Source organism: Neovison vison, chromosome 13 (genome assembly GCF_020171115.1).
Source record: "Neovison vison isolate M4711 chromosome 13, ASM_NN_V1, whole genome shotgun sequence".
Taxonomy (NCBI): Eukaryota; Metazoa; Chordata; class Mammalia; order Carnivora; family Mustelidae; genus Neogale; species Neogale vison.
This window is the reverse complement of record NC_058103.1, coordinates 118657649-118685360: the sequence shown is the minus strand read 5'-3', so window position 1 is coordinate 118685360 and position 27712 is coordinate 118657649. Positions and strand designations below refer to the sequence as shown.

General features: G+C 36.9%; 1 protein-coding gene across 2 annotated transcripts in view; it reads right to left on the bottom strand.

Moving 5' to 3' along the window:
- The window catches only part of SCAPER (S-phase cyclin A associated protein in the ER), a 569517-nt gene that overhangs the window by 353363 nt on the left and 188442 nt on the right, over nt 1–27712 (bottom strand). For both annotated transcript variants that reach the window (XM_044231262.1, XM_044231263.1), the window contains exons 17-20: nt 25191–25333; nt 5326–5407; nt 3449–3601; nt 2793–2900 (exon numbers count right to left, since the gene is read on the bottom strand). In XM_044231262.1, coding sequence (XP_044087197.1) covers nt 2793–2900; nt 3449–3601; nt 5326–5407; nt 25191–25333 — 486 coding nt within the window. The remainder of the gene's footprint in view (nt 1–2792; nt 2901–3448; nt 3602–5325; nt 5408–25190; nt 25334–27712) is intronic.

Here is a 27712-nt window from a genome sequence, read left to right as displayed (position 1 = left end):
CAAGAATAACTACATGAATTAAGTGAGAACTTAAAGAAAGTTTAATTCCCTTGAGCTGAAATAGTACACAAAATGAACACATCAACCAAATCTCAAATCAAAACAGCTAAACAGCAGGCTATGCTGTAATAGCTACAAAAGTTGGATAATACTGCACATTTTTCTTCCAAATTGCATAAACTACTCTTTCCTTCTCAACTTTTCTCATTGAAGTAAAACACATAAAATTTAGATTTCAATTTATATAATAGCAATACTCCAGAAAAGGTTTAAACAATTGGTTATAAATTAATGTATTTTTTAATTAAGAGAACTTAATTATAAATAATTTTTATAAATTGAAGAATTTCATTTGTAATATAATAATTAAATTCTAACTAATGAAAGCAATTTAAGATTTTTTTCTAACTGGCATACACACACACATGACTCTAGTTCTAAACAACAAACTTAAATAGTGAATGGGGATAATTACATGAATGATTCAAGTAAAAAAAAATCCTTATTATTCACTCTTAAAACATCTGTACAATTTGAGTAAAGGACAAAAAATTATTTGATTAATTTTTAATTAATAGATGATTAATTATATGTTTTATTAATAATACCTAAAGCCATTCTGTATAACCTTTCAGTTCAACTCAGCTCAATAAGCCTTTATTAAATACCTTACTATATGTCATGCATTTTGTTAAACAATGGATATATAAGGAATTAAACATTAGGAGACTTCCAACACCAGCTACAGTGAACTGGCTTATATTGGACTATCTTCCAACTTAAAACGTTGCACAAAATATATAAAATATCAATTTGAAGGCATTAAAGAACAGCTAACAGAGCCAGGACTTGAGAGACCATGATCCCTAAAAGAAAGGAAGCACATGAAATGAGCTCCACATCTACTCTGGATTTTTCCTTAAGGGCTTATGCCTATTTTTGACATGGGAGAACACTGCAAGCTGAAAGTAGCAGCCTTACTGAGCTAAAGAGACAGAACTTGGTTTTGAACTGCTGAAGTGACTGGAAATTGAGGGGGTAATCCTCAAAAGGAGAAAAATCACAGAGAAGTAAGCCCAAGTAACTGTGTACAATTTCCCTTAGAGCATGAGTCATGTCCAGAAACTTGAAAGAAAAGAGTGGCTTCAGTGCTCTTACCTCACTAAGATTTATTGATTTATTAAGAAGCAGCCCTGTGTTTCCTGACAGTATTCCATCCAGACCAAAGCCCCAAGTCCTTGAATCCTCCCCTCCCAGATGAAATTACCTAGCACAAGCCCAAATCCTGTAAGTCCTTTCTAACACCTTATTGAGAAGCTCCATAACTCTCCACAATGTGCATTTTCCATTCTTTTAAATAATTAATAAAACCCAATTTTATTCAACTACAGATGTGTTCCTTATGGTCTTTGCCTAGAAAGCACTGAAAAAAGCTAAGAAAAAGAATGAACTATAGCTTCATACAAACATTAAACATCAATCTCACAGTTAGGGATGGGTGAAAGTAACCAGATACAAAAAGTTCATGCTGACTGATACTGTGTAAGTAAAGCTCCAGAACAGAAAAAAGTAACTAATGGCAGTAGAGTCAGAGATTAGTTACCTTTTGGGGACACGTCTGGCACAGAGCATGAGAGACCCCTCTGTGGTACAAGAAATAACCTGTATCTACATATGATTGAAACATATGTAAAAATTAATCAAGCTATATATTTGAAATTTGTGTACTCTTAATATATGTTAAGAGTACACAAAGGAGCGGGGGAGGAGTTAAACACACACATGTATGTATACACAGGTACTGCCCTCATAGAACCACAATAACCTTTCCTGGGCATCTTAACAGATGCTCGACAAACATGAATGTCTCATCTTTGAGTAGCTTTAGAAATGAGCTATTACAAATAGAACCAACATCATAGATTAGCAATGTCATCCATGTCTAGATAACAGCTGATTTTAAAATATTTATAAAAATATTTGTATAAATCTAAATTCCATTATAAACAATTATAGGTAGATAAATAATGCATTTCTGAAAACTTCTAAATACTGTATTTATACAAAAGCTATCCATTTATGACATTTATATTAACTATTTTAGAGCATCACTAAACAATCCTTTAATATTTTTTAAATTTAAATTCAATTAACTAAAACATAGCACATCATTAGTTTCAGATGTAGTGTTCAACAATACCTCAGTTGCGTGCAACACCCAGCGCTTATCACATCACGCGCCCTCCTTAATAATGTTCCCCACCCAAAGTACCCCATCCTCTTCTTTTTTTTTTTTTTCCCAATTTATTTATTTTCAGAAAAACAGTATTTCCCATCCTCTTCTTAAGCAACCCTCAGTTTGCTTCCCACAGTTAAAAGTCTCTCAGGGTTTGTCTCCCTCTCTGACTTCTTCCCATCTAGTTTTCCTTCCCTTCCCTTATGATCCTCTGCACTGTTTCTTATATTCCACATTTGAGTTTAAAACCATATGATAATTGCCTTTCTCCAATTGGCTTATTTCACTTAGCACAAAACCCTCCAGTTTCTTTGATATTAAAATTTCAAAATACAATAGCATTTTTGCACTGAAATTACATAAATAACAGTATTAAATTCTTATTCCTATGTTTGTTAAAATGTACACTAAAGTGACACATTTATATACTATATTTTAGTCATTATTAAATGTTATAGTTTTAAATAATCACATATGAACATGCAATTCTTCATAATAAAAGAACGCATATTAGATATTCAATAAATATGTATAAATGAATAAAAGTAAAGCTTACCACTTCTTCATCTGAAAGTTCACGCCCTTGGATGCTGCTATTCTCTCTCACAGCTTGCTGGTGTTTTTTTCCTTTAATGTGGCTAAAAAGATACACCTCTGAAGAGATCTAAAAGCATAAGATCAAAGCAGATGTAATCAACATATAATTGTATCTAATTGTAAATATTACATATTGAAGCCAGTATATTATATCAAGTTGAGATCACGCTAGCCTTTACATACTAGGCTTACAAATATTTTCTTTAAAACACACTTCTGAGAATCATCTAGAAGATACATGGTCAAAAAAAACATGCCTTTGTAGCCAATCTTAACAGGATATAATTTCTTCTAAGTATTAAAGTTCAAGTTTCAGCACTAAAAATGCCCTTTTCCTTTTTGTTTCCAGTACCCAGAAATACTGCTTGGGCTAACAATTAAGCAGGTATACAGCCATTTCAGCAGCAACTGCTTGCATTGGCATTTTGCACTGCTACTCCTTAATGCCAATACTATTTTTCTAGTACTTACTTTGCATAAAAATCATGACAGAAATCCATGGTACTCATCAGATGCCTTAGTATGAATTTTAAAAGACTGGGAGAATATATTTCCATAGTTTAATAAAATTTAGTAATAAATTTCATCATCACAATATTAATAATGACAACCTACCAGGACATTGCAGAGCGAACATTGCTTCTTTCTTTCATAAGGGGTCAGTTTGGGGGCATAATCAGTATTTGCATGCCTCCCACTGCTTAACTCAGCAGCTTTTTCTTTTCTTTGTTCAATCTGTTCCATGTGCCTTCGAATGCTTTCATCATGCTGTGAATGAAGTCAAAGTGTGAAAATAGAAAAAATTATCCAAATTATACTGAGAACTTGAAAAAACAGTATTTCCATTGAATTTTCTAGAACAAAAGAAGAATGTCTTAATTCAGTGTTAACTTGAACACCAAGAATAAGAATTCACATAAAGCCCTTCAATATCTCCTGCATGCACAAAAGTGTCTCCTAAAGTGTGCTTCATAGAACTTATACCATGGAGATTACTAAGCATTTTGTGGAAACAAAACAAAAATGTATTTTCAAATACATTTCAAAAATGCTAAATTAGGGGTGCCTGGGCGGCTCAGCTGCTTAAGCAAAAGGCTTTGGCTCAGGCCATGATCCTGGAGTCCTGGGATTAAGTCCCGCATCAGGCTCCCTGCTCAGCAGGAAGTCTGCTTCTCCCTCTGACCCTCTCCCCTCTCATGCTCTCTCTCTTACTCTTTCTCTCTCAAATACATAAATAAAATTTAAAAAAAAATTAAAAACACTAAATTAAAGCTAAACAGAGCTAAATAGAACTATTCTAGTATGTTTCTGTGCTCTATGACTCAATTAAACCTAGCTTATACTAAGAAACATATTACACACATATGTGACTATAATACACTTTTGAAAAGCACTTTGGGAAACACATTGGGAAAGGCTGACCCATGTGGGAAGACTAAGCTTATCGTCACAGCAGACAAAACCCATCATGATGCAGGCCTCTATCCGCATTAACTCTACACCATACCATTTCTGGCTGTTCTACACTTGCAGTGACTTCCCCCAAAAACAAACAAAAGAAAAACAACCAAGCTTAAAAAGAACTACAATTCCAGACTTCTGACTTCATGCTCATGCTTTTTCATATGACTGGAAATATCATCCAACCAACCTACCTATTCTCCTATTAATTAAACTCCCCTCTCTTTAAACTCGGAAGTTAATCTCTAAAATGTTTCCCCTGACTTCTGAAACCCTTCATGTTAGACTAAGTGTCTTCATCTGTACTTCCATAGCATGCCAAGTACACCTCTATCCATATGGAAATTATCAGCATCTGAATTTTACACTAGATTAAGAGTTTCTTGAAACTTAGGATCATGACTTACTCATCTCTGTACCCCATAACTACCACAAAGCTCAATTAATTTTTGCTGCATTAAATTGAAATGAATGATAAAAGTTCCAGGACTACATAAATAGTACAATATGGTCCTCTACCTTATGGAATTGTCTATCTCCCCGTGAAGCCAATGTGTAAATAATTGTTAAACAGTGTGAAATATACTGCTAGAAACTATATTCCTAATGCTAAGCATATTCCAGAAAATAGCAGTTTATCATAATTTCCCAAGTTACAACTGCACAATTCACAAGCACTGAAGAGCAAGTGCAACAATTTACACTAATCATCTTCTAGTTTATTTGTAAATGATTGAAAGTATGAATATCAGAAGCCAAATAGTAATGCCTTCATGTCACTGACAAACTGGATAGTAAAAAACAAGAAATGTTAGAATTCCCTTAATTATTCTCCACATTGTTTTATCTTATTAAAATAAATTTAGTTTTTAGATAGTTGAGTTAGAACTGATAACCAAATCATGTCTCATTATCTAAATATTAAAAATACAAACTAATTAAAAAATTTTCACAATTCCATAAATAAAAGATTTACTCTTATGCTCCACTGAAAGCTCTAGAATTTCAAATTAAAATTATCATATCCTTACCTTGAGCTGAATTTTTTTCTGTAGCTCTTCCATTGCTTCTTGTTGAGCAGCTGTGAGTGCAGCCAATCGTTCTTCCCTATCTCTGTAGAAAAATAGTAAAAATTATAAATTCAACTACTTGTAATAACAAATTTCATGAGATTAAAAAATACAACTGGGATATATACGCTTTTTTAAAATTGTTTTTCCTTTATTTTTTATTTTTTCAGCATAACAGTATTCATTATTTTTGCACCACACCCAGTGCTCCATGCAATCTGTGCTCTCTCCAATACCTACCACCTGGTTCCCCCACCCCTTCAAAACCCTCAGATTGTTTTTCAGAGTCCATAGTCTCTCATGGTTCACCTCCCCTTCCAATTTCCTTCAACTTCCTTCTCCTCTCCATCTCCCCTTGTCCTCCATGCTATTTGTTATACTTTTATGAGTGCCTAAGCCCCAAATATACTGTTCAATAAATGTTTAAGAAGCAACACAAATTCTTAGTTATAAAAATAGGTTTCTGGACCCACACTAAGTATGGGTTCAAACACTACCTCTGAAGCTCTCATTTAAATATGGTATGTTGAAAACCTATTTTTCTCTGAAAAAAAAAAAACACTAAAACCACAAGAAATGAACAAAAAAGGCATAGACTCACAAAGACAAAAGTAATAGCAAAGGAAAAATCACAAATTATAAGACATACAAAGAAGTATGACCAGGCTTTGAAAAAAGCAGTCAGTTGAAACTGTCTCTGAATAAGGCTATATCATATATTTAGTAGACAAAGACTACAAAACAGCTGTTACAAATATTTTCAAAGAATTAAAAGGAACTATGCCAAACTAAAGAAAAATTTATGACAATGATTCAACAAATAGGGAAACTTAACAGAGAAATAAAAGAGTAAAAAAAAAAAAGACAACTTTTCAATAAAAGGAATCAAGAATCTTTAAACAAATAGCTGATTCTATGGGTGGAGTAGAGAAAACAACAAGATGAGTACGGACGATCCTGCAGTGCCAGAAGGGCAAGAAGGTGTTCAAAAAATAAAATGATGAAGTATGTTGAAGGGACACAGGGGCTGAAAGAAAGAGCTCCCAACATCCAAACCTAGAACACTTTGAGCAACAAAATAATACTGGTTTATAGCACAGTGTATAAAATAAATATCCATAAGTCCACACTGACATTTAAAAAAGAATTTAATAACTAAGTAGGAGAGAACAGACAAATGTCTTGTTATAGAAGAACTGCAAATAATTTACGTAGGAATACTCCTCCCAAAGAGGTAAAATTCCCTATCTTTTCAGTATTGGTTAGGCTTAGTGGCTTGCTTCCAGGGAAGATAGCATAGAAAAAATTTTAGAGTAACTATACAGTGGAGAAATCTGACAAACACTACCTTAGCCGAGATCAAGGTTAAAAAAATTAGTGATAAGTCAAATTGACAGCATGAACCTTTGACATGTTATAAATGGCAATTCATAGTTATTTCTGTGTTCTTCCTTCCAAAAAGTTGTAACATCAATCTAACCAGGAGAAGAACATCAGACAAGTCTACCTGAGGGACATGCTACAATATACCCGACCACTATTCAAAACTGTCAAGGTCATCAAAACTATGTGCAGCTTGAGAAAATGTGACAAATCAGAGATGCCTGAAGAGAAATGACAATTAAATATCTGAACAAATAATAGCCAAACACTTCCCAAACTTGATTGTACAGAACTGAATAATCATGAATAGAACCAACCTAGACAAATCATAGTCTAATTACAGACAAACAGAAAATTCGGAGAGCAGGAAAGAAAAAGCAATTCCCCCTATACAGAGGAAAATCAAAATAATTAATGGCTAACTTCTGTATCAGAAAAAATAAAAGTTAAAAGATTCAAAATAGTCAAAACAAAAAAGAACAAAACCAGGAACTCTGTACCCCAAAAAACTATCATTTAAAATGAAGGAAAATGTCAAATATACTACAATAACAAAAATTTTTAAAACCAAAACCAAAATGGAGGCAAAATATTCCCAGATAAGCAAATGCAAGATAATTGAATGACAGCAAAACTCTCTTACAAGAAATACTGGAAGAAACCCATGTAGCTAGAAAGGAGTTATGCCAAAAAGTAACCTGAATCCACAAAATAAATGAAGTACCCCAGAAATGGTAAATATGTTAATAAGCATAAAGGAACATATAAATACATTTTCTCTCTTATTTTAATTATTTTGAAAAATGTGGCACTACATAAAGAGACAATATAACACTATAATATTGAATTTATTACATATGTAGATATACTTTATGTGATGATAATAACATGAGGGAAAGGCTACAGAATTATAATGAAACAAAGTTGCTCTATTTTACAAAAAATAAGTTACTTTAATCAAAAGTAGATCATTTTAAGTCAGAATATTATAATAAAGAGAGGAACCACTAAGCACAACTAAAATAAGAGTTTAAAAATCAGGAGAAAGAGATGCCTGGTGGGTAGGTGAGGCAGTTAAACATCTTGATCTTGGCTCTTGATCTTGGCTCAAGGCATGATCTCAGGCTCGTGGGATCAAGCCTCATGTCAGGCTCCATGCTCAGTGGGGAGTCTGCATTTTTCCCTCTCTCTCTGCCCCTCCCCCTGCTTGTGCTCTTTCTCAAATAAATAAATAAATCTTTGAAAAAAAGAAGAGAAAAATTTAAATGATGCACTAAAAAGTATTAACAAAAAAGGCGGTAGTAAGAGAGAACAAATAAACCCTTCAGATATATAGAAAATAAGTATCAAAGTAGAAGATATAAATGTGATCATATCAATAATTACATTCAATGAGAATGGACTAAACACTTTAATTAAAAGGCAGAAATTAGAATAGATGGAAAAGGAAACCTCAACTATATTTAGTCTATGAGAGACACAGTTGAAGTAAAAAGACAAAAAAGGATGAAAGTAGAAGGACAGAAAAAGATATATAATATAAATAATGACAATGGAGATATTTAAAAGAGGAAAAAAGTTGACTTTAAGGCAAGAAATATTTTTTAAAAGTCAAAGAGGAACATTTCATAACGATGAAAGAGTCAATACCTCAGGAAGATATCATATGCCTATAACACTAAGGCACCAAAATACATAAATCAAAAACTGTCAAAACTAAAATATAAATGGACAATTCAAAAACATTTGGAAATTTCACCATCTATCAAAAATTAATAAAACAAAACAGAAAACCAATAAGCATACAGAAGTCTAGACAAAACAATCAATTAACTTAACTGACATTTAAAGAACACGCCATCCAACAACAGAATACAAATACTTTTACAAGGACATACAGGACCCTTCTCTAGGATAATCTACACCCAAGGCTATAAAATAAGTCTCAATGAATTTAAAGGGACTTTAAAATTTACACAAATTTAAATTTACACAAAGTATATTGACTACAAAAGATTAGAAAATGACAGAAAATTGGGGATATCCCCAAGTACTTAGAAACTAAACAAAATGATTCTAAATAACTCATGGATCAAAAAATCATAAAAAAATTTTTAAATATCTTTAATTGGGAAGAGGGAGGAAAGATGGCGGAAAAGTGGGGGATCCATATTTCATATGGTCCCTTGAATTCAGCTAGATGTCTACCAAATCATTCTGAACACCTGAATTTAACCTCAGATCTAAGAAAAGAACTGCTGCAATTCTACAAACAGAAAAGTGACCACTTTTTGCAAAATAAGAGGTGCAGACACATGAATCTAAGGGGATATATCAGAAGATAAACCACGGGAAGTGGGGAGAGCCTCTGTAAGCCAGCCACTGGAAAGTGATAGAGCAGTGAAGTACAAAATCATAAGCTTTAGCAGTCTGCTCCTGTAAAAGAATGTCCCTGCCTGAAAGGTGCTCAGGTGATGAAGTGGCCCAGACTGTAGGTGGGACAGTATGGTCTCGGATCCCTAGGGTCACAGAAAGAATGAGGGTGCCTGAGTGTGGCAGAGTTCCCAAGCACTGAAGAAGGAAGCTGGCTACAATTAGCAAGCCCCAGAGAGGCCTCTCAGCTAGGTGTTGTCATAAACCATGAACCATGGCACAATCAGGTGACAGCTCTCTAAGAAGGGGCCCAGCAACAACAAATATTGGGAGATCTGGCTCCTTTCCCCCCGAGTAGCAGCACAGGTGTGCACAGGATAGGGCAAACACTCCCTGAGCAGGAGCCCAGCCAGTGGCAGGGCATAATGAGATACCCTGTCCCACCCTCAGGATTGGTGTGTCTGTGCCTGCAGGAGTCTGTGGAGTTGGTGCACAGGAAAGGGAATGACCACCTTTCCCTGAGGGTGCACTAAAGAGTGGGGGCCACAATCATTCAGTTCCAGACCTGGAGACTGAGGCGCTGCCATTTTTTTATTTCCATTCTTTAAAGCAATACAAAAAGCCTTCAGGGAACAAAAGCTACATAGAGCAAGCAGCTTACACTGAACCCTGCCCTAAGGCAAGGGGTAATACAACTCTGCTAGGCAAAAACAGCTGCAAATCGGTGGAAGAGGACCCACCCCCAGAAGACCTGCAGGATCCTCAGGCAAATACCAAGTTTACAGATCACTCATAAATGAAAAACTCCTATGCTAGGGTAAAACAGTACATAAAATCAGAGGTTTTTAGGCATAAGTCTATTTTTCCAGTTTAAATTTTTTTTCTTTTTTTTTCCTTTTCAACTAGTTTTTTTGTATCAACTCTTTTTTTAAGACTTTTTTTAATTTTCATTTTTACATTTACATTTTATAGATACAACTTCATTTTTGGTTTCCATTCACTGTATCCTACTATGTATATATGTTTTGCATCCTTTACAATTTTTGGATTTAGTGTGTTATAACAAACCAAAATACATTCAGGACCAAGTGAATCACCCTGTTTTGTCCACCTGGGAGATTATATACTCCCTTCCACCTCCCTTTTTTTCTTTTCCTTTTCTTTTTTGGCTTGCAACCTATTTGATTTGTCTAATGTGTATTTTGCTTGGGTTGTGGTTAATATTTTTTATTTTGTTCTCTCATCCATTCATTCTTCTCTGGGCAAAATGATTAGAAAGAGGAATTCACAACAAAAGAAAGAACCAGAGGTAATACTCTCTTGCTTCACATCTAATTGGTAGAGATATAAGTAAAATGTCAGAGCTGGTATTCAGGATAACGATTATAAAGTTACTAGCTGGGCTTGAAAAAGTATAAAAGACACTGGGGAATCTCTTAGTGCAGAATAAAATCTAATCAGGCCAAAATTAAAAATGTTTTAACTGTGATGCAGTCTATAATGGATCCTCTAACAGCTAGGGTAAATGAGGCAGAAGAGTGAGTTAGTGACATAGGAGACAAGATGATGGAAAGGAAGGAAACTGAAGAAAAGAGAGAAAAACAACTACCGGATCATGAGGGAAAACTTTGAGAAACGAGCAAAACCATAAAATGAAATAGTGTCAGAATTATTGGGGTCCAAAAGAAGTAAGAGAGAAGTACAGACAGTATATTTGAGCAAATTATAGGTAAGAACTTCCTTAACCAGGGGAAGGAATCAGGCATTTAAGCCCAAGAGGCACAGAGAACTCCCCTCAAAATCAACAAAAATAGGGCGACATCATGACATATCATAGTGAAACCTGAAAAATACAAAAACAGAGACAGAATTCTGAAAGCAGCTCAGGATAGAAGATCATTAAGATACAAGGGTTGACACTTAGGCTACGAGCAGACCTGTCCACAAAGACCTGGAAGGCTGGAAAGCCATGGCATGATATATTCAACACAGTAAATGAGAAAAATATGTAGCCAAGAAAACTGTGTCCAGAAAGGCTGTTATTCAGATTAGAAGGAGATAAAGAGCCTCCAACATGAACAAAAACTAAAGGAGTTCATGAACTCTAAACTAGCTCCACAAGAAATATTAAAGGGGACACTGTGAGTGGGCAAGAGAGACTAAAAGTAAAGACTAGAAAGGAAGAGATAATCTATAGGAACAATGACTTTACAAGTAATACAATGGCACTAAGTTCATATCTTTCAATAATTATCCTGAATGTAAATGAACTAAATGCTCCTATCAAAAGACATAGGATACCAGAATGTTTTAAAAAAAAAAAAAAAAACAAGACCCATTCATACGCTGCTTATAAGAGATTCATTTGACACCCAAAGATGACTCCAAGTGAAAGTGAGGGGGTGGAGAACAATTTATCATGCTAATGGACATCAAAAGAAAGCTAGAGAAGCTATCTTTATATGTCATCCTCATATCAGACAAACTAGATTTTATTTATTTTTTATTTTTTTTAAGATTTTATTTATTTATTTGACAAAGAGAGAGAGAGATCACAAGTAGACAGAGAGGCAGGCAGAGAGAAAGAGGGAAGCAGGCTCCCCGTGGAGCAGTGAGGCCAACGTGGGACTCGATCTCAGGACCCTGAGATCACAACCTGAGCTGAAGGCAGAGGCTTAACCCACTGAGCCACCCAGGCACCCCACAAACTAGATTTTAAACTAAAGACTGTGATTTAAGACAAAAAAGGACTCTACATTTTAATAAAGGGGCCTATCCAAGAAGAAGATCTAACAATTTTAAGGATTTATGCTCCAAATTTGGGAGTAGCCAAATATATAAATCAATTCACAACAAACTTAAAGAAACTCATTGATAATAATACAATAATAGTAAGGGATATTAACACCTCACTCACAGCAAAGGACACATCATCTAAGCAGAAGATCAACAAAGAAACAAAGGCTTTAAAAGACTCACTGGACCAGATGGACATAACATATATTCAGAGCATTTCTTCCTAAGGCAGAATATACATTCTTTTCGAATGCACATGAAACATTCTCCAGAATAGATCACATACTGGGTCACAAATCAGGCCTCAACTGGTAAGAAAAGACTGACATCATACCATGAATATTTTCAGACTACAATGCCATGAAACTTGGAAATCAAACACAAGAAAAAATTTGGAAGGAACACAAATACATGGAGGTTGAAGAACATTCTACTAAAGAATAAATGGGTCAACCAGAAAATTAAAGAAGAAATTAAGAAAAAAATATGGAAGCCAATGAAAATGAAACTATGACAATCCAAAAACCACTGGGATGCAGCAAAAGCCATCCTAGGAGAGAAGTATATAGAAACATAGGACTTCCTCAAGAAACAAGAAAGTCTCACATACATAATCTAACATTACACCTAAAGTAGCCAGAAAAAGAACAGCAAATAAAGCCTAAATCCAGCAGGAGAAGAGAAATAATAAAGATTAGAGCAGAAACCAATGAAATCAAATTAAAAAAAAAAAAGATAGCGGAACAGATCAACAAAATTAGGAGCTGGTTCTGTGAAAGAATAAACAAGATTGATAAACCATTAGGTAGATTTATCAAAAAGAAGACAAAGGACCTAAATAAAATGATGAATTAAAGAGTAGCGATCTTAACCAACACAAAATAAATAGAAACAGTTAGAATATTATGAGCTCTCATATGGTAACAAATTAGGCAATCTAGACTAGGAAATGGATAAATTTCTAGAAACATATAAACTACCAGCACTGAAACAGGAAGAAATAGAAAGTCTGAACAGACCCACAACCAACAAAGAACTTAAATCAATAATCAAAAATCTCCCAACAAATAAGAAGCCAGGGCCAGACTTGGGTATCTAGGTGGCTCAGTCAGTTAAGTGTCTGCCTTTGGTTCAGGTCATGATTCCTGGGTCCTGGGATAGAGCTCTGCATCAGGTTCCCTGCTCAGCAGAGAGTCTCCTTCTCCCTCTCCCTCTGCCTGCTGCTCCCCTTGCTTGTGCTCTGTCAAATAAATAAAATCTTTAAAAGCAAAACAATACAACAACAACAACAACAAAAAGAATCCAGGGCCAGGTGGCTTCCCAGGGAAGGACTACCAAACATTTAAAGAAGAATTAATAAATATTCTTCTGAAATTGTTCCCAAAAAACAGGAATGGAAAGAAAACTTCCAAACTCATTGTATGAGGCCAACATTACCTTGATCCCAAAACCAGACAAAGACCAACAAAAAGGAGAATTACAGACCAATATTCCTGATGAAAAAGGACGCAAAAATTCTCACAAAGATGCTAGTCAATAGGATCCAACAGTACATTAGAAGTATTATTCATCATGATCTGGTGGGATTTATTCCTGGGTAGCAGGGGTGGTTCAACATCCCCAAATAAATCAACATGATAAACCACAATAATAAAAGGAGAAATAAGAACCACATAATCCTCCCGATAGATGCAGAAAAAGCACTTGACAAAATACAGCATCCATTCTTGAAAAAAATCCTCACAAAGTAGGGACAGAGAGAATATACCTCAACATCATAAAGGCCATATATGAAAGACCCACAGGTAATACCATCCTCAATGGAGAAAAACTGAGTGCTTTTTCCCTAAGGTCAGTAACATGGCAGGAATATCCATTCTCACCACTATTGTTCAACATACTGCTGGAAGTCCCAGCCTCAGCAATCAGGCAACAAAAAGAAATAAAAGGCATCCAGATTGGCAAGGAAGAAGTCAAACTTTCACTCTCCCCAGAGGACATGATAATCTATGTAGAAAACCTGAAAGAATAAAAAAATTGGTAGAACTGATACACAAATTTAGCAAAGTCAGAGGATATAAAATGAACACAGGGAAGTCTATTACATTTCTATATACCAATAATGAAGTAGCAGAAAGAGAAATGAAGGAATCAAACCCATTTACAACTGCAACAAAAATTATAAGATACCTAGGAATTACCCCAGCCAAAGAGGTAAAAGATCTGCACTCTGATGAAAGAAATTGAGGAAGACAAGAAGAAATGGAAAAACATTTCGTGCTCATGGACTGGAACAAATATTATTTAAATGTCTATATTACCCAAAGCAATCTATGCATTCAATGCATTCCCTATCAAAATAATACCAGCATTTTCACAGAGAATAAACAATCCTGATACTTGCATGAAACCAGAAAAGCCCCTGAAAAGCCAAAGCAATCTTGAAAAAGAAAAGCAAGCTGGAGGCACCACAATTCTGGACTTCAATTTCTATTACAAAGTTGTAGTGATCAAGGCAGTATTGTACTGGCACAAAAACTGACACATACATCCATGGAACAAAACAGAAATACCAGAAATGAACCCAAAAATGTATGGTCAATTAATCTTCAACAAAGCAGGAAAGAATATCCAAAAAAACCAAAATGCAAAACACAATTCTGGGGCACCTGGTCATTAAGCGCCTGACTTTGGCTCAAGTCATGATCCCAGGGTCCTGGGATCGAGCCCCACATTGTGCTCCCAGCTCAGCAGGAAGCCTGCTTCTCCCACTCCTGGTGCTTGTGTTCCCTCTCTTGCTGTGTCTCTCTCTGTCAAATAAATAAATAAAATCTTAAAAAGAAGAAAGAAAGAAAGAAAGGAAGGAAGGAAGGAAGGAAGGAAGAAAAATCCAATTTCTCCAAAAAAGGATATTGGGAAAATTGGACAGCAACATGCAAAAGAATGAAACTGGACCACTGTGTTACACCATATATGAACACAAATTGAAAGTGGCTTAAAGACCTATAAGTGAGACCTGAAACCATCAAAATCCTAGAGGACAGCACAGGCAGTAATCTCTCTGATATCGGCCACAGCAACTTACCAGATATGTCTCCTGAGGCAAAGGAAACAAAAGCAAAAACTATTGGGACTTCATCAAAATAAAAAGCTTCTGCAAGGTGAAGTAAACAATCAAGAAAACTAAAAAGCAACCAGCAGAATAAGAGAAGATATTTGCAAAGGACATATCTGATAAAGGGTTAGTATCCAGTATCCATGAAGAACTTAAAAATTCAACACACAAAAACCAAATAATCCAGTTAAAAATGGTGTATCTGTGACATGACATGAATAGACATTTTTCCAAAGAAGACATCCAGATGGTCAACAGATGTTAAGAAAAGATGCTCAACATAACTCATCATCAGGGAAAATAGAAATCAAAACTACAATGAGGTATTACTTCACACCTGTCAGAATGGCTAAAATGAACAACACAGGAAACAATAAGTGTTGGCGAGAATATGGAAAAGTGAAACCCTCTTAAATTGTTGGTGTGAATGCAAACTGGTGCAGCCACTATAGAAGACAGTATGGAGGTTCCTCCAAAAGTTAAAAATAGAACTACACTACAATCTAGCAATTGCACTAACAGGTATTTACCCAAAGGAAACAAAAATATTAATTTGAAGGGATACATGCACCCTGATGTTTACAGCATCATCAATAATAGTGAAAATATGGAAAGAGCCCAGATGTTGATCAATAGATGAATGAATAAAGAAGATGTGGTGTATATATATACAATAGATTATTCAACCGTAGAAAAAGAATGAAATCTTGTCATTTGCAACCAAGTGGATGGAGCTAGAGAGTATTGTGCTAAGAGAGGAGTAGGGAATTTGGGTAAATTGGAAGGGGAGGTGAACCATGAGAGACTATGGACTCTGAAAAACAGTCTGAAGGGTTTGAAGTGGCGGGGGGGTGGGAGGTTGGGGTACCAGGTGGTGGATATTATAGAGGGCACGGCTTGCATGGAGCACTGGGTGTGGTGAAAAAATAATGAATACTGTTTTTCTGAAAATAAATAAATTGGAAAAAAAATAAAAAAAATATTAAAAAAAAAAAGAAAAGAGTCAGTCAAAGACAAAAACCATATGATTTCACTTGCATGTGGAATTAAGAAACAAAACAAACAAACATGGGGGAAAAGAGAAGAAAATCAAGAAACAGACTCTTAAATACAGAGAACAAACTGATGGATATAGGAGGGGAGATGGGTGGGGCAAATGGATTGAATAGATGATGGAGATTAAGAAGGGCAGTTGTGATGAGCACCTGGTGTAGTTTATAAGTGTTGAATCAGTAAATTCTATACCTGAAAGTAAAAAAAGAAAAAAAAAACCCCAAATCACAAAATTTTTACAATTTCCTTTTTTTTAATATAGAATTGAGCAAGCTGAATCGAATAGTGGAAATGCAGAAGGGCCAAGAGAGTCCTAATAATAAAAATTAAAGTAAGAGATCCATGCTAGGCGGGGGACAAGATGGCGGGGTACTAGGAAGAGGCGTCTTTTCAGCTGGTACCCCAAAGTGAGCTGATTACCTACCAAAGAACTCCGATCACCCATGAAATCAGCCTGAGATCAGAATTATACACGTCTGGATCTCTACAGGGGCAGAAGACGCCAGTGAGCAGGTAAAGCGGAATGGGAACGGCGGACTGATATCGGAAGATAAACAAAAATGGAAGGGAGCCACCAGAGGCTACCGGTGGGAAAGTAATACCCCAATACAAGCGAGAGCGCCCTGCGTCTGGGGACCAGCAGTAACTTGGAGACTGGATGAAAGCACTCCAAAAGAGCAAAGGATTGCGGGGGGAAATTGTGGGAATCGGGGCGGCTAGGGACAGGGGCTTAAGTCCCTGGTCCCAGACGGCCTCCCCGGCGCGGAGGCAGAGAGAGTGCAGCGGTGAAACCAGCTCCTGGTCCCTAAGACCCCAGCGCGCCCCAGAGCACGTGGGTTCCAGCTCCTGTGAGGGGATGGGAGCTGCGCAGGTCTGCAGAACGCGCGCTAGCCCTACCACAAAGCTTGAGATGCGCGCGCACGTCCCTCAAGCTCTCCTGGGTTACTAAGGCCCGGGGGTGCTTCTTGACCTGCGCCATTGTTTCAAAGTCTAAGCCACGCGTGCGCGAAACTCTTCCCCGGACAGAGGCGCGCAAAAGCCCAGCCTGCGGCTTACGGACCAGCGCCCCGTTCTCAGTGCCCCAGACGCGCGCCCGACCCATAGCCGCGTCTGAAAAGAGGTGCGCGCAAGCCGGGCACTCCCAGCCCGGGCCGGCGGCAAAATCTCAGTGTGCGATCGCTGCTTGGAACCTCTCTGGCGGTCAGGAGCTCCCAGACAGCCGCCACTGCCTTGGCTTTGGGGACGAGCAAAAGATCCTGCACCCGCAGGGTCTGCAACTTGGAACCTGCGCTGCCAGCGTCCAAGGGGGAATTTATTCAGCTTCTGCACCCAGACTGAGGCTTCTCTCTGAGACAGAGATCAGGGTGCGGTTTGATTTCTTTTAATACTACAAAAACCATCAAAGGCGGTCAAGGTGAGAGGAAAAAAAGTGAACAAGCAAAAAAAAAACCAACCGCCAGAGAACAAAAGCCTGAAAAAAACCAGTTTCCCCAGAGCCCACCCCCTTGAGGGGGGCGGGGGGACTCAACTCAGGAAACATCATTGACGGACAACCCACGTGGCAGGCCCCTCCCCCAGAAAACAAACCAAGAAAGAAAAAAAAAAAAAGGTCTACAAAAGAACCACCACTACTTCATAGGAAAACTTGTATTATTCACTCGTTTCCACTATTCCGGTTCATATATATATATATTTTTTTTTACACATAGGTAATTTTTTAACCTATTTACCACCACAGCGAGCTGCACAGTACATCAAATTCCATAATACCTTTCTAACCTGAACTTTTTGATACATACACCTATGTTTTTCTTTTGCATTTTTATTTTTTGAATTCCTTTTTTTAAAATTTTAGTTTAGTTTAGTCTAGTATATTCCTTTTTATTTTTATCCTCTAATATTCATATAGAGTTAACTTCAAAGTAATCCCCTTTCCCCAATCAATACTACCCCTATAGGTAAACCAATTTTTAATCCCCTTTATTTTAGGAAAGTTGAGTCCTTTAACAAAGATATCAAGATACATCCAGGAAGAATCAAAACAACCTTCCTCACACACACTGAGAATTTATAAGAACTCTCCCATCTTCTTCCACCAGTGTTTCTGTGTTTTTTGAGTTTGTCCTGATAGCATATAAATTTTATACTTGTGGTTCTTTTTGACGAGGTTCTTTCTTTATTTGCATATATATTTTTTTTCTTTTCTTCTTTCTCTTGCCATATAACTGTATCAGTCTTTCTATCTCTTTTTGTTTGTCTACTTCATAAATCTTACCTTGGGGCCCATCTGGGCTGAACCTTCTCTTTCATCTTCCCTTTCTTTCCTGTCTCTCTCTCTCTTTTATCTTTTTCTTTCTTCTTTTCCTTTTATTCTTTTTCTTTTTCTTTTCTTTTGTCTCTCATTTGGGTGAGGAATCCTGATTGCTCAGAAGTGTTCCAGGGTGCACCTTGACTGCACCACAGTTGATTCATCCAGCTACATCTGTTCTGTCGTCTCCCACCAAAATGACTAGGAGGAGGAATGCCCACAGAAGAAAAATACAGAGGATGGACCTTCTGCAACAGAGCTAACGGCTATCAATATAGACAATATGTCGGAAAGAGAATTCAGGCTAACAATTATCCAGGCAATAGCTAGGTTGGAGAAAGCCATGGATGACCAAACAGAATTGATTAGGGCCAAACTGAAAGCGACCAGACAGGATGTTCACAATGTTAGGGCTTTGCTTAAAGCTACCAGGGAGGAGGTCCACAATGCTCTCAATGAGTTCCAATCTAATCTAAACTCTCTCAAAGCTAGGGTAACTGAGACAGAAGATAGAATTAGTGATCGGGAAGACAAACAGATAGAGAAAAGGATCAGGAGGAAGCCTGGAACAAACAGCTTAGATCCCACGAAAGCAGAATCAGGGAAATAAATGATGCCATGAAGTGTTCCAACGTCAGAATTATTGGAATTCCTGAAGGGGAGGAGAAAGAAAGAAGTCTAGAAGATATCGAGGAACAAGTCCTTCATGAATATTTTCCAAATATCGCGAATGAAACCAGCGTTCATGTACTAGAGGCTGGACGGTCTCCACCCAAGATTATACACTCCAAAAAAACATCACGACACCTGATAGTCAAGTTGAGGAATTATAATTGTAGGTATAATCTCTTGAAAGCCGCCAGGGCAAAGAGGCTCCTTACTTACAGAGGGAAGCCCATCAGAATAACGTCAGATGTGTCCACAGAGACCTGGCAAGCAGAAGAGGCTGGCAAGATATGTTCAGGGCACTAAACGAGAAGAACATGCAGCCAAGAATACTTTATCCAGCAAGACTGACATTCAAAATGGATGGAGAGATAAAGAGTTTCCAAGACCGGCAAGGCTTAAAAGACTATGCAACCACCAAGCCGACACTGCAGGAAATATTAAGGGGGGTTCTATAAAAGAGGAAAAATCCCAAGAATAGCATTCAACAGAAATATAGAGACAGTCTACAGAAAGAGAGACTTCAAAGGTAACTCGATGTCAATAAAAACGTATCTATCAATAATCACTCTCAATGTGAATGGCCTAAATGCACCCATAAAACGGCACAGGGTTGCACATTGGAAAAAACGACGGGACCCATCCATATGCTGTCTACAAGAGACCCATTTTGAACCTAAAGATACACGCAGACTGAAAGTGAAGGGGTGGAGAAGCATCTTTCATGCCAATGGGACTCAAAAGAAGGCTGGGGTAGCGATTCTCATATCAGATAAATTAGACTTCAAACTAAAGACTGTAGTCAGAGATACAGAAGGACACTACACAATACTTAAAGGGACTACCCACCAAGATGATCTAACAATTGTAAATATCTATGCTCCCAATATGGGAGCAGCCAATTACTTAAGAAAACTGTTAATCAAGATATGAATACACTAATCGTAGGAGATCTTAACACGCCTCTTTCAGAATTAGACAGATCATCGAAGCAGAAAATCAATAAAGAAACAAGAGCATTGAATGACACATTGGACCAGATGGACCTCATAGATATATACAGAACATTCCACCTTAAAACAACAGAATACTCATTCTTCTCAAGTGCACACGGAACCTTCTCCAGAACAGACCACATACTGGGTCACAAATCAGGACTCAAGCGATACCAAAAGACTGAGATGATTCCCTGCATATTCTCAGATCACAGTGCTTTGAAACTGGAGCTCAATCACAAGGAAAAGTTCCGAAGGAACTCGAACACCTGGAAGCTAAAGACCACCTTGCTTAAGAATGCTTGGATCAACCAGGAGATCAAAGAAGAACTGAAACAATTCATGGAAACCAATGAGAATGAAGACACTTTGGTCCAAAACCTATGGGATACAGCAAAGGCGGTCCTAAGGGGAAAATATATAGCCATCCAAGCCTTGCTCAAAAAAATTGAAAAGTCCAGAACACACCAGCTGTCTCTACACCTTAAAGAACTGGAGGATCAACAACAAATCAAACCAACTCCACACATAAGAAGGGAAATCATCAAGTTTAGAGCTGAGATCAATGAGGGAGAAACCAGAGATACAGTAGAATGTATCAATGAAACTAGAAGCTGGTTTTTTGAAAGAATCAATAAGATCGATAAGCCACTGGCTACACTAATACGAAAGAAAAGAGAGAAATCCCAAATTCATAATTATGAATGAAAAGGGAGAGATCACAACTAACGCCAAGGAAGTAGAAACAATCATCAGAAGTTATTACGAACAGTTATATGCCAATAAGCTTAGCAACCTAGATGAAATGGATGCGTTCCTGGAAAAATATAAACTACCAACATTGAACCAGGAAGAAATCGACAACCTGAATAGACCGATATCTAATAACGAGATTGAAGCAGTGATCAAAAACCTCCCAAAAAACAAGAGCCCAGGACCTGACGGATTCCCTGGGGAATTCTACCAAACCTTCAAAGAAGAAATAACACCTATTCTCCTGAAGCTGTTTCAAAAAATTGAAGCAGAAGGAAAACTTCCAGACTCTTTCTATGAAGCCAGCATTACCCTGATCCCCAAACCAGGCAAGGACCCTACCAAAAAGGAGAATTTCAGACCAATATCACTGATGAATATGGATGCTAAGATTCTCAACAAGATCCTAGCCAACAGGATCCAACAGCACATCAAAAAGATTATCCACCATGATCAGGTGGGATTCATCCCTAGGCTACTAGGATGGTTCAACATTCGCAAAAAAATCAATGTGATACAACAAATTAATATGAGAAGAGAGAAGAACCACATGGTCCTCTCAATTGATGCAGAAAAAGCATTTGACAAAATCCAGCATCCGTTCCTGATTAAAACGCTTCAAAGTATAGGGATAGAGGGAACATTCCTGAACCTCATCAAATCTATCTATGAAAGACCCACAGCAAATATCATCCTCAATGGGAAAAGGCTTGCAGCCTTCCCATTGAGATCAGGAACAAGACAAGGATGCCCACTTTAACCACTCTTGTTCAACATAGTATTAGAAGTCCTAGCAACAGCAATCAGACAACAGAGAGAAATAAAAGGTATCCAAATTGGTAATGAGGAAGTCAAACTCTCTCTCTTCGCAGATGACATGATTCTTTATATGGAAAACCCAAAAGACTCCACCCCCAAACTACTAGAACTCATACAGCAATTCAGCAGCGTGGCAGGATACAAAGCCAATGTGCAGAAATCAGTGGCTTTCTTATACACTAACAATGAAAATACAGAAAGGGAAATTAGAGAATCGATTCCATTTACTATAGCACCAAGAACCATAAGATACCTTGGAATAAACCTAACTAAAGAGGTAAAGGATCTGTACTTGAGGAACTATAGAACACTCATGAAAGAAATTGAAGAAGACACAAAAAGATGGAAGACCATTCCATGCTCTTGGATCGGAAGAATAAACATTGTTAAAATGTCTATACTGCCTAGAGCAATCTATACTTTTAATGCCATTCCGATCAAAATTCCACCGGCATTCTTCAAAGAGCTGGAGCAAATAATCCTAAAATTTGTATGGAATCAGAAGAGACCCCGAATCGCTAAGGAAATGTTGAAAAACAAAAATAAAGCTGGTGGCATCACCTTACCTGATTTCAAGCTTTATTACAAAGCTGTGATCACCAAGACAGCATGGTACTGGCATAAAAACAGACACATAGACCAGTGGAACAGAGTAGAGAGCCCTGATACGGACCCTCAACTCTATGGTCAATTAATCTTTGACAAAACAGGAATAAATATACAGTGGAAAAAAGACAGTCTCTTCAATAAATTGTGCTGGGAAAACTGGACAGCTATATGTAGAAAAATGAAACTTGACCATTCTCCTACACCGTACACAAAGATCAACTCAAAATGGCAAAAGACCTCAATGTGACACAGGAATCCATCAGAATCTTAGAGGAGAACATAGGCAGTAATCTCTTTGATATCAGCCACAGCAACTTCTTTCAAGATAAGTCTCCAAAGGCAAAGGAAACAAAAGCGAAAATAAACTTCTGGGACTTCATCGAAATCAAAAGCTTCTGCACCGCAAAGGAAACAATCAGAAAAACAAAGAGGTAACCCACGGAATGGGAGAAGATATTTGCAAATGACAGTACAGACAAAAGGTTGATATCCAGGATCTATAATGAACTCCTCAAACTCAACCCACACGAAACAGGCAAACACATCAAAAAATGGGCAGAAGATATGAACAGACACTTCCCCAATCGAGACATACAAATGGCTATCAGACACATGAAAAAATGTTCATCATCATTAGCCCTCGGGGAGATTCAAATTAAAACCACATTGAGATATCACCTTACACCAGTTAGAATGGCCAAAATTAACAGAACAGGAAACAACATGTGTTGGAGAGGATGTGGAGAAAGGGGAACCCTCTTACACTGTTGGTGGGAATGCAAGTTGGTGCAGCCTCTTTGGAGAACAGTGTGGAGATTCCTCAAGAAATTAAAAACAGAGCTTCTCCATGACCGTGCAATTGCACTCCTGGTTATTTACCCCAAAGATACAGATGTCGTGAAAAGAAGGGCCATCTGTAACCCAATGTTTATAGCCGCTATGGCCACAGTCGCCGAACTATGGAAAGAACCAAGATGTCCTTCAACGGATGAATGGATAAGGAAGATGTGGTCCATATACACTATGGAGTATTATGCCTCCATCAGAAAGGATGAATACCCAACTTTTGTAGCAACATGGACGGGACTGGCAGAGATGATGCTGAGTGAAATAAGTCAAGCAGAGAGAGTCAATTATCATATGGTTTCACTTATTTGTGGAGCATAACAAATAGCATGGAGGACAAGGGGCGTTAGAGAGGAGTAGGGAATTTGGGTAAATTGGAAGGGGAGGTGAACCATGAGAGACTATGGACTCTGAAAAACAATCTGAGGGGTTTGAAGTGGTGGGCGTGTGGGAGGTTGGGGTACCAGGTGGTGGGTATTATAGAGGGCACGGCTTGCATGGAGCACTGGGTGTGGTGAAAAAATAATGAATACTGTTTTTCTGAAAATAAATAAATTGGGAAATAAATAAATAAATAAATAAAGTAAGGGATACTAATAGATACCAAGAATTATGGTAAAGCTTTGAGACTTAAGGAGATAGAAAAAGTGACCACTGTACCAGAAGACTGAGCCTACAAAAGAATCATGCATACATGGAAGCTTCATTTATATTATCAATTTTATATATTAGTAGGGAAAAAATTGATGCTTAAATTAGAATGGGGTATCCACATGGAGAAAAAAAATGAAATCGGATTCCTACCTCAACCCATACAATTAAATAAATTCTAAGTAGATAATGACTTTACTATTTAAAAAAACACCAAAACAAAACAATTTGGGTTTTTTTTTTCATCTCTATCCTTCCTTTATTTAGTCAGCATATAGTACATCGTAAGTTTTTGATGTAGTGTTCAACGATTCATTAGTTGCATGTAACACCCAGTGCTCAATACAACATGTGTCTTCTTTAACTACAACATTTTGAAGAATATCTAATGACTCCAGAGAGGAAGGGATTTCATAAACAAGATTAAAAAAGCACAAATCATAAAGTTTGTTCAGTTTTACTGCATTGCAATCAAGAATTAGATTAATCAGGTGGGGGAGTGATTAAGTAGGTGAGGAGCACCAAGTGTTGTAGGGAAGTGCTGAGTCACTAGATTATACACCTGAAACAAATATTACATTGTATATTAACTAACTGGAGTTTAAACAAAAACTAAGAAAAGGAATTATATTAATTAAAAGCCATTATAAAGAGTAAAAAGTCAACCCCCAATAACCCATAAAAATATTTGCAACAAATATATCTGACAAAAAATTGGTATCTAGTAAAGATAATTCCCAAATATCAAGAAGAAAATATTCCAATAGAGAAAGGAACAAAAAATTTAAATAGGCACTTTACATAAAAAAAAAAAACTTGTGTAGTTGGTAAGTATGAGCAAAGCTGCTCAGCCTTATTAATCTTGGCCAACTAGAAAAGCATATTAAAACCACAAAGAGCTATCTTTTCAAATACACTAAATTTGCCACAATTAAGAGGTCAGAAAATATATTATTAGGTGTAGAGCAACCAAAATGACTTGGACGTAGCCAATTAAATGTCTTTCCCTGGATCTTTGAATCTTAAGTGATTTCAAAATGTAGGGATGGCTGAAAGTCATTTATCATAATCAGAGTGGCAATATGCTGACAGGACTGCTTCCATCAAAAGACCACCACCGTGCTCTTGTGACCTAGCCTTTGACACCTGACCATTTCCAAGCTTGTACCTCTAACTTCCTATCACTTTTACTCCCAATATTTTCCAAAAACTCTCTTGCTTAAGCTAGCCCGTATCAAACTCTGTTTTCTGCCATCAAAAAATCTTGAAATATCAAGTTTCTCACTCAGTAGGAAGATTCAAAAGGTTTCTATTTTAAGTACAATCACATAATTCCTGGAAATTGAAATTCAGTACATTTCAGTATTTGTGACTATTTCTTTAAAAATCTACATGACAAGAATATCCACTCATGACATCAAGTTCATCAGGATCAAAATCATAATAGCAAATGAGGCACCTAGCTCTTTCTCGGGCAGCATCCTCACGGGCTTTTTCTTTTTCTTGCCTCTGTTGTTCAATTCGGGCTTCTTGTTCTTTCCTTCTCATCAACAATTCTTCTACACGGGCCTGCCGTTCTGCCTCTAGAGCTCTCTTGCGTTCCTACAATCAGAAAAACTTTAAAATATTAGAATTAAGTGTAAAGTGAAAATAATTAAAGGTGGCACCATTTTGACATAAATTTATATATCAAGCCAAGTAGATCCTTGGATTGCTAGCAGGTATGCTTCTCAGAATTAAAAACAAATAATAAGTACCAGTGATATATGGTTTTCATATGTCATTTACCAGTGTTATACATAATTATAAGACTAAATGCTCCTTGAAGCAGACACTACGTTATTCATATTCTGTGAGAACCTAACATGCATTTTGTGGTTAATCACCTCTAAACCCTCATATTTACAGATGATTTCAGAAATGCCAGAACATGATGAAAAAGTGTAGTTAACAAATTTCTGAACTAAGCACTCATGAAGGAGTTAAGGGGTGGGGGTGGAGGGCTTGTGGCAAGGATAAAGAGCTATCATAATACAGCACAGTGGGTAAGAGAGTGGGCACTGGGTCAGATTCCCTGATTTTGTTTCATGACCCTATTATTTACTGGCTCAGGGACACTGGTCTCGGTATATTATAAATGTGCCTTCGTTTTCTGGAAGACAAATAACAACACTACTAATGTCTTCAGATATTCTGAAGAACAGATGAGATAATGCATAAAAAATACTTACAAGAGGGCCTGGCATATAGAAAATTTTCAGTAATTATTGATCATCACCAAGGCAGAAGATAATCAAAATACTATGTCCTATGTATATTTTTGCCTACTAGGAGTACACTGCTGACTATCACCATATTACTAGCTGTACTGATATATTTTATTTTTATGTGCATATAGTTTTATTTTTCTGCTTGGCATTTTATATACACTTGTAATATGAGGATACTTTTTGTTATATAATTAAGAAAAAATTTCTACCATGTATTTAGAAGTTTCGTTTCCATCATCACTCCTAATATTTTTGTTCAGTTTTGTTAAAATCACATGTTGACATTTTTATCTCCAATGTCTTTCAGCATTCTTTTAAATATATTAACCTCCATATTTACTAATACAGCATTATGGGTAAATTTCAAGACTATCTTGAAATTATTATTCTTTCTTCATGGAAAGTGTATATATTATTACATCTTCATTTTCTCTTAATGATATTATTTTTCATTTCTATTATCTTTTTTATTTGTATTTTAATCACCCGGTGCTCCACACAAGTACACTCCTTAATCCCGACCACCTATATTTCATCCATCCCCCACCTGCCTCCCCTCTGGTATCCATCAATTTGTTATCTATTGTTAAGTCTGTTTCTTGGTTTGTCTCTCTTCCTTTCCTCTGTGCCTTTGTTTCTTAAATTCCACATGACTGAAATCATATGGTGTCTTTCTCTGACTTATTTCACTTAGCATTTGTCTAGCTCTAATCATGTCATTGCAAACAGCAAGATTTCATTCTTTGTTATGGCTGAATATTCCATTTTAGGTATATATAACACATCTTTTTCCACTCATCAGTCGATGGACACTTGGGCTGCTTCCATATCTTGGCTAGTGTAAAGATTGGTGCTACAAACACAGGGAATTTTTTTTTTTTTTTAGAGAGAGCATGAAAGTGAGTGGGGAAAGAGGAAGAAAGGGAGAGAGAACCTTAAGTAGGCTCCACACTAGGGCTCGATCTCATGATCCTGAGATCATGAAATCAAGAGTCAGATGCTTAACAGACTAAGCCACTGAGGCGCGCCCCCATTTTTAATTTTTGGAGGCATCTCCATACTATTTTCCAGAATGGCTGCACCAGTCTGCATTGCCACCAACAGTGCACGAAGATTCCTTTTTCTCTACATCCTCACCAACATCTGTTGTATCTTGCATTGTTGATTTTAGCCATTCTGACAGGTGTGAAGTGGTATCTTACTGTAGTTTTGATCTATATTTCCCTGGCACTGAGTAATGATGAACATATTTTCAGGTTCTGCTAAAATGCTAATTATTTGTTTTGTGGGTATTGAGTTTTATAAGATATAAGATACATATATAGGATTTTAACCCTTAGTGGATATGGTATTTGCAAGTATCTTCTCCCATTCCATAGGTTGTCAATACAGACTTTTTTTTAACAACAAAGAAATCTGAATTTAAGAGAAAGCTCTTTTGTTTAGATTTTCTTCATTGGAGATAATTTTCTGTGCCAGATTTAATTGTTTTTAGTCTTAAAGAGTTTTTGAGATCTTAGAGAGCAACACAAGTTTCCACATATTATGCTTACCTAGTACTGTAAAATAACTATAACCAGTTTGTGTATAGTATACCCGACATAAAGAATATATTTAAAAACCTAACCGCATGCCTCCAGCAGTCTGTAATCTGCCACACACGCCTTCCTGAAATCAGTGCATTCTCTCTAATTCCCAGTCCCTTCCTGTC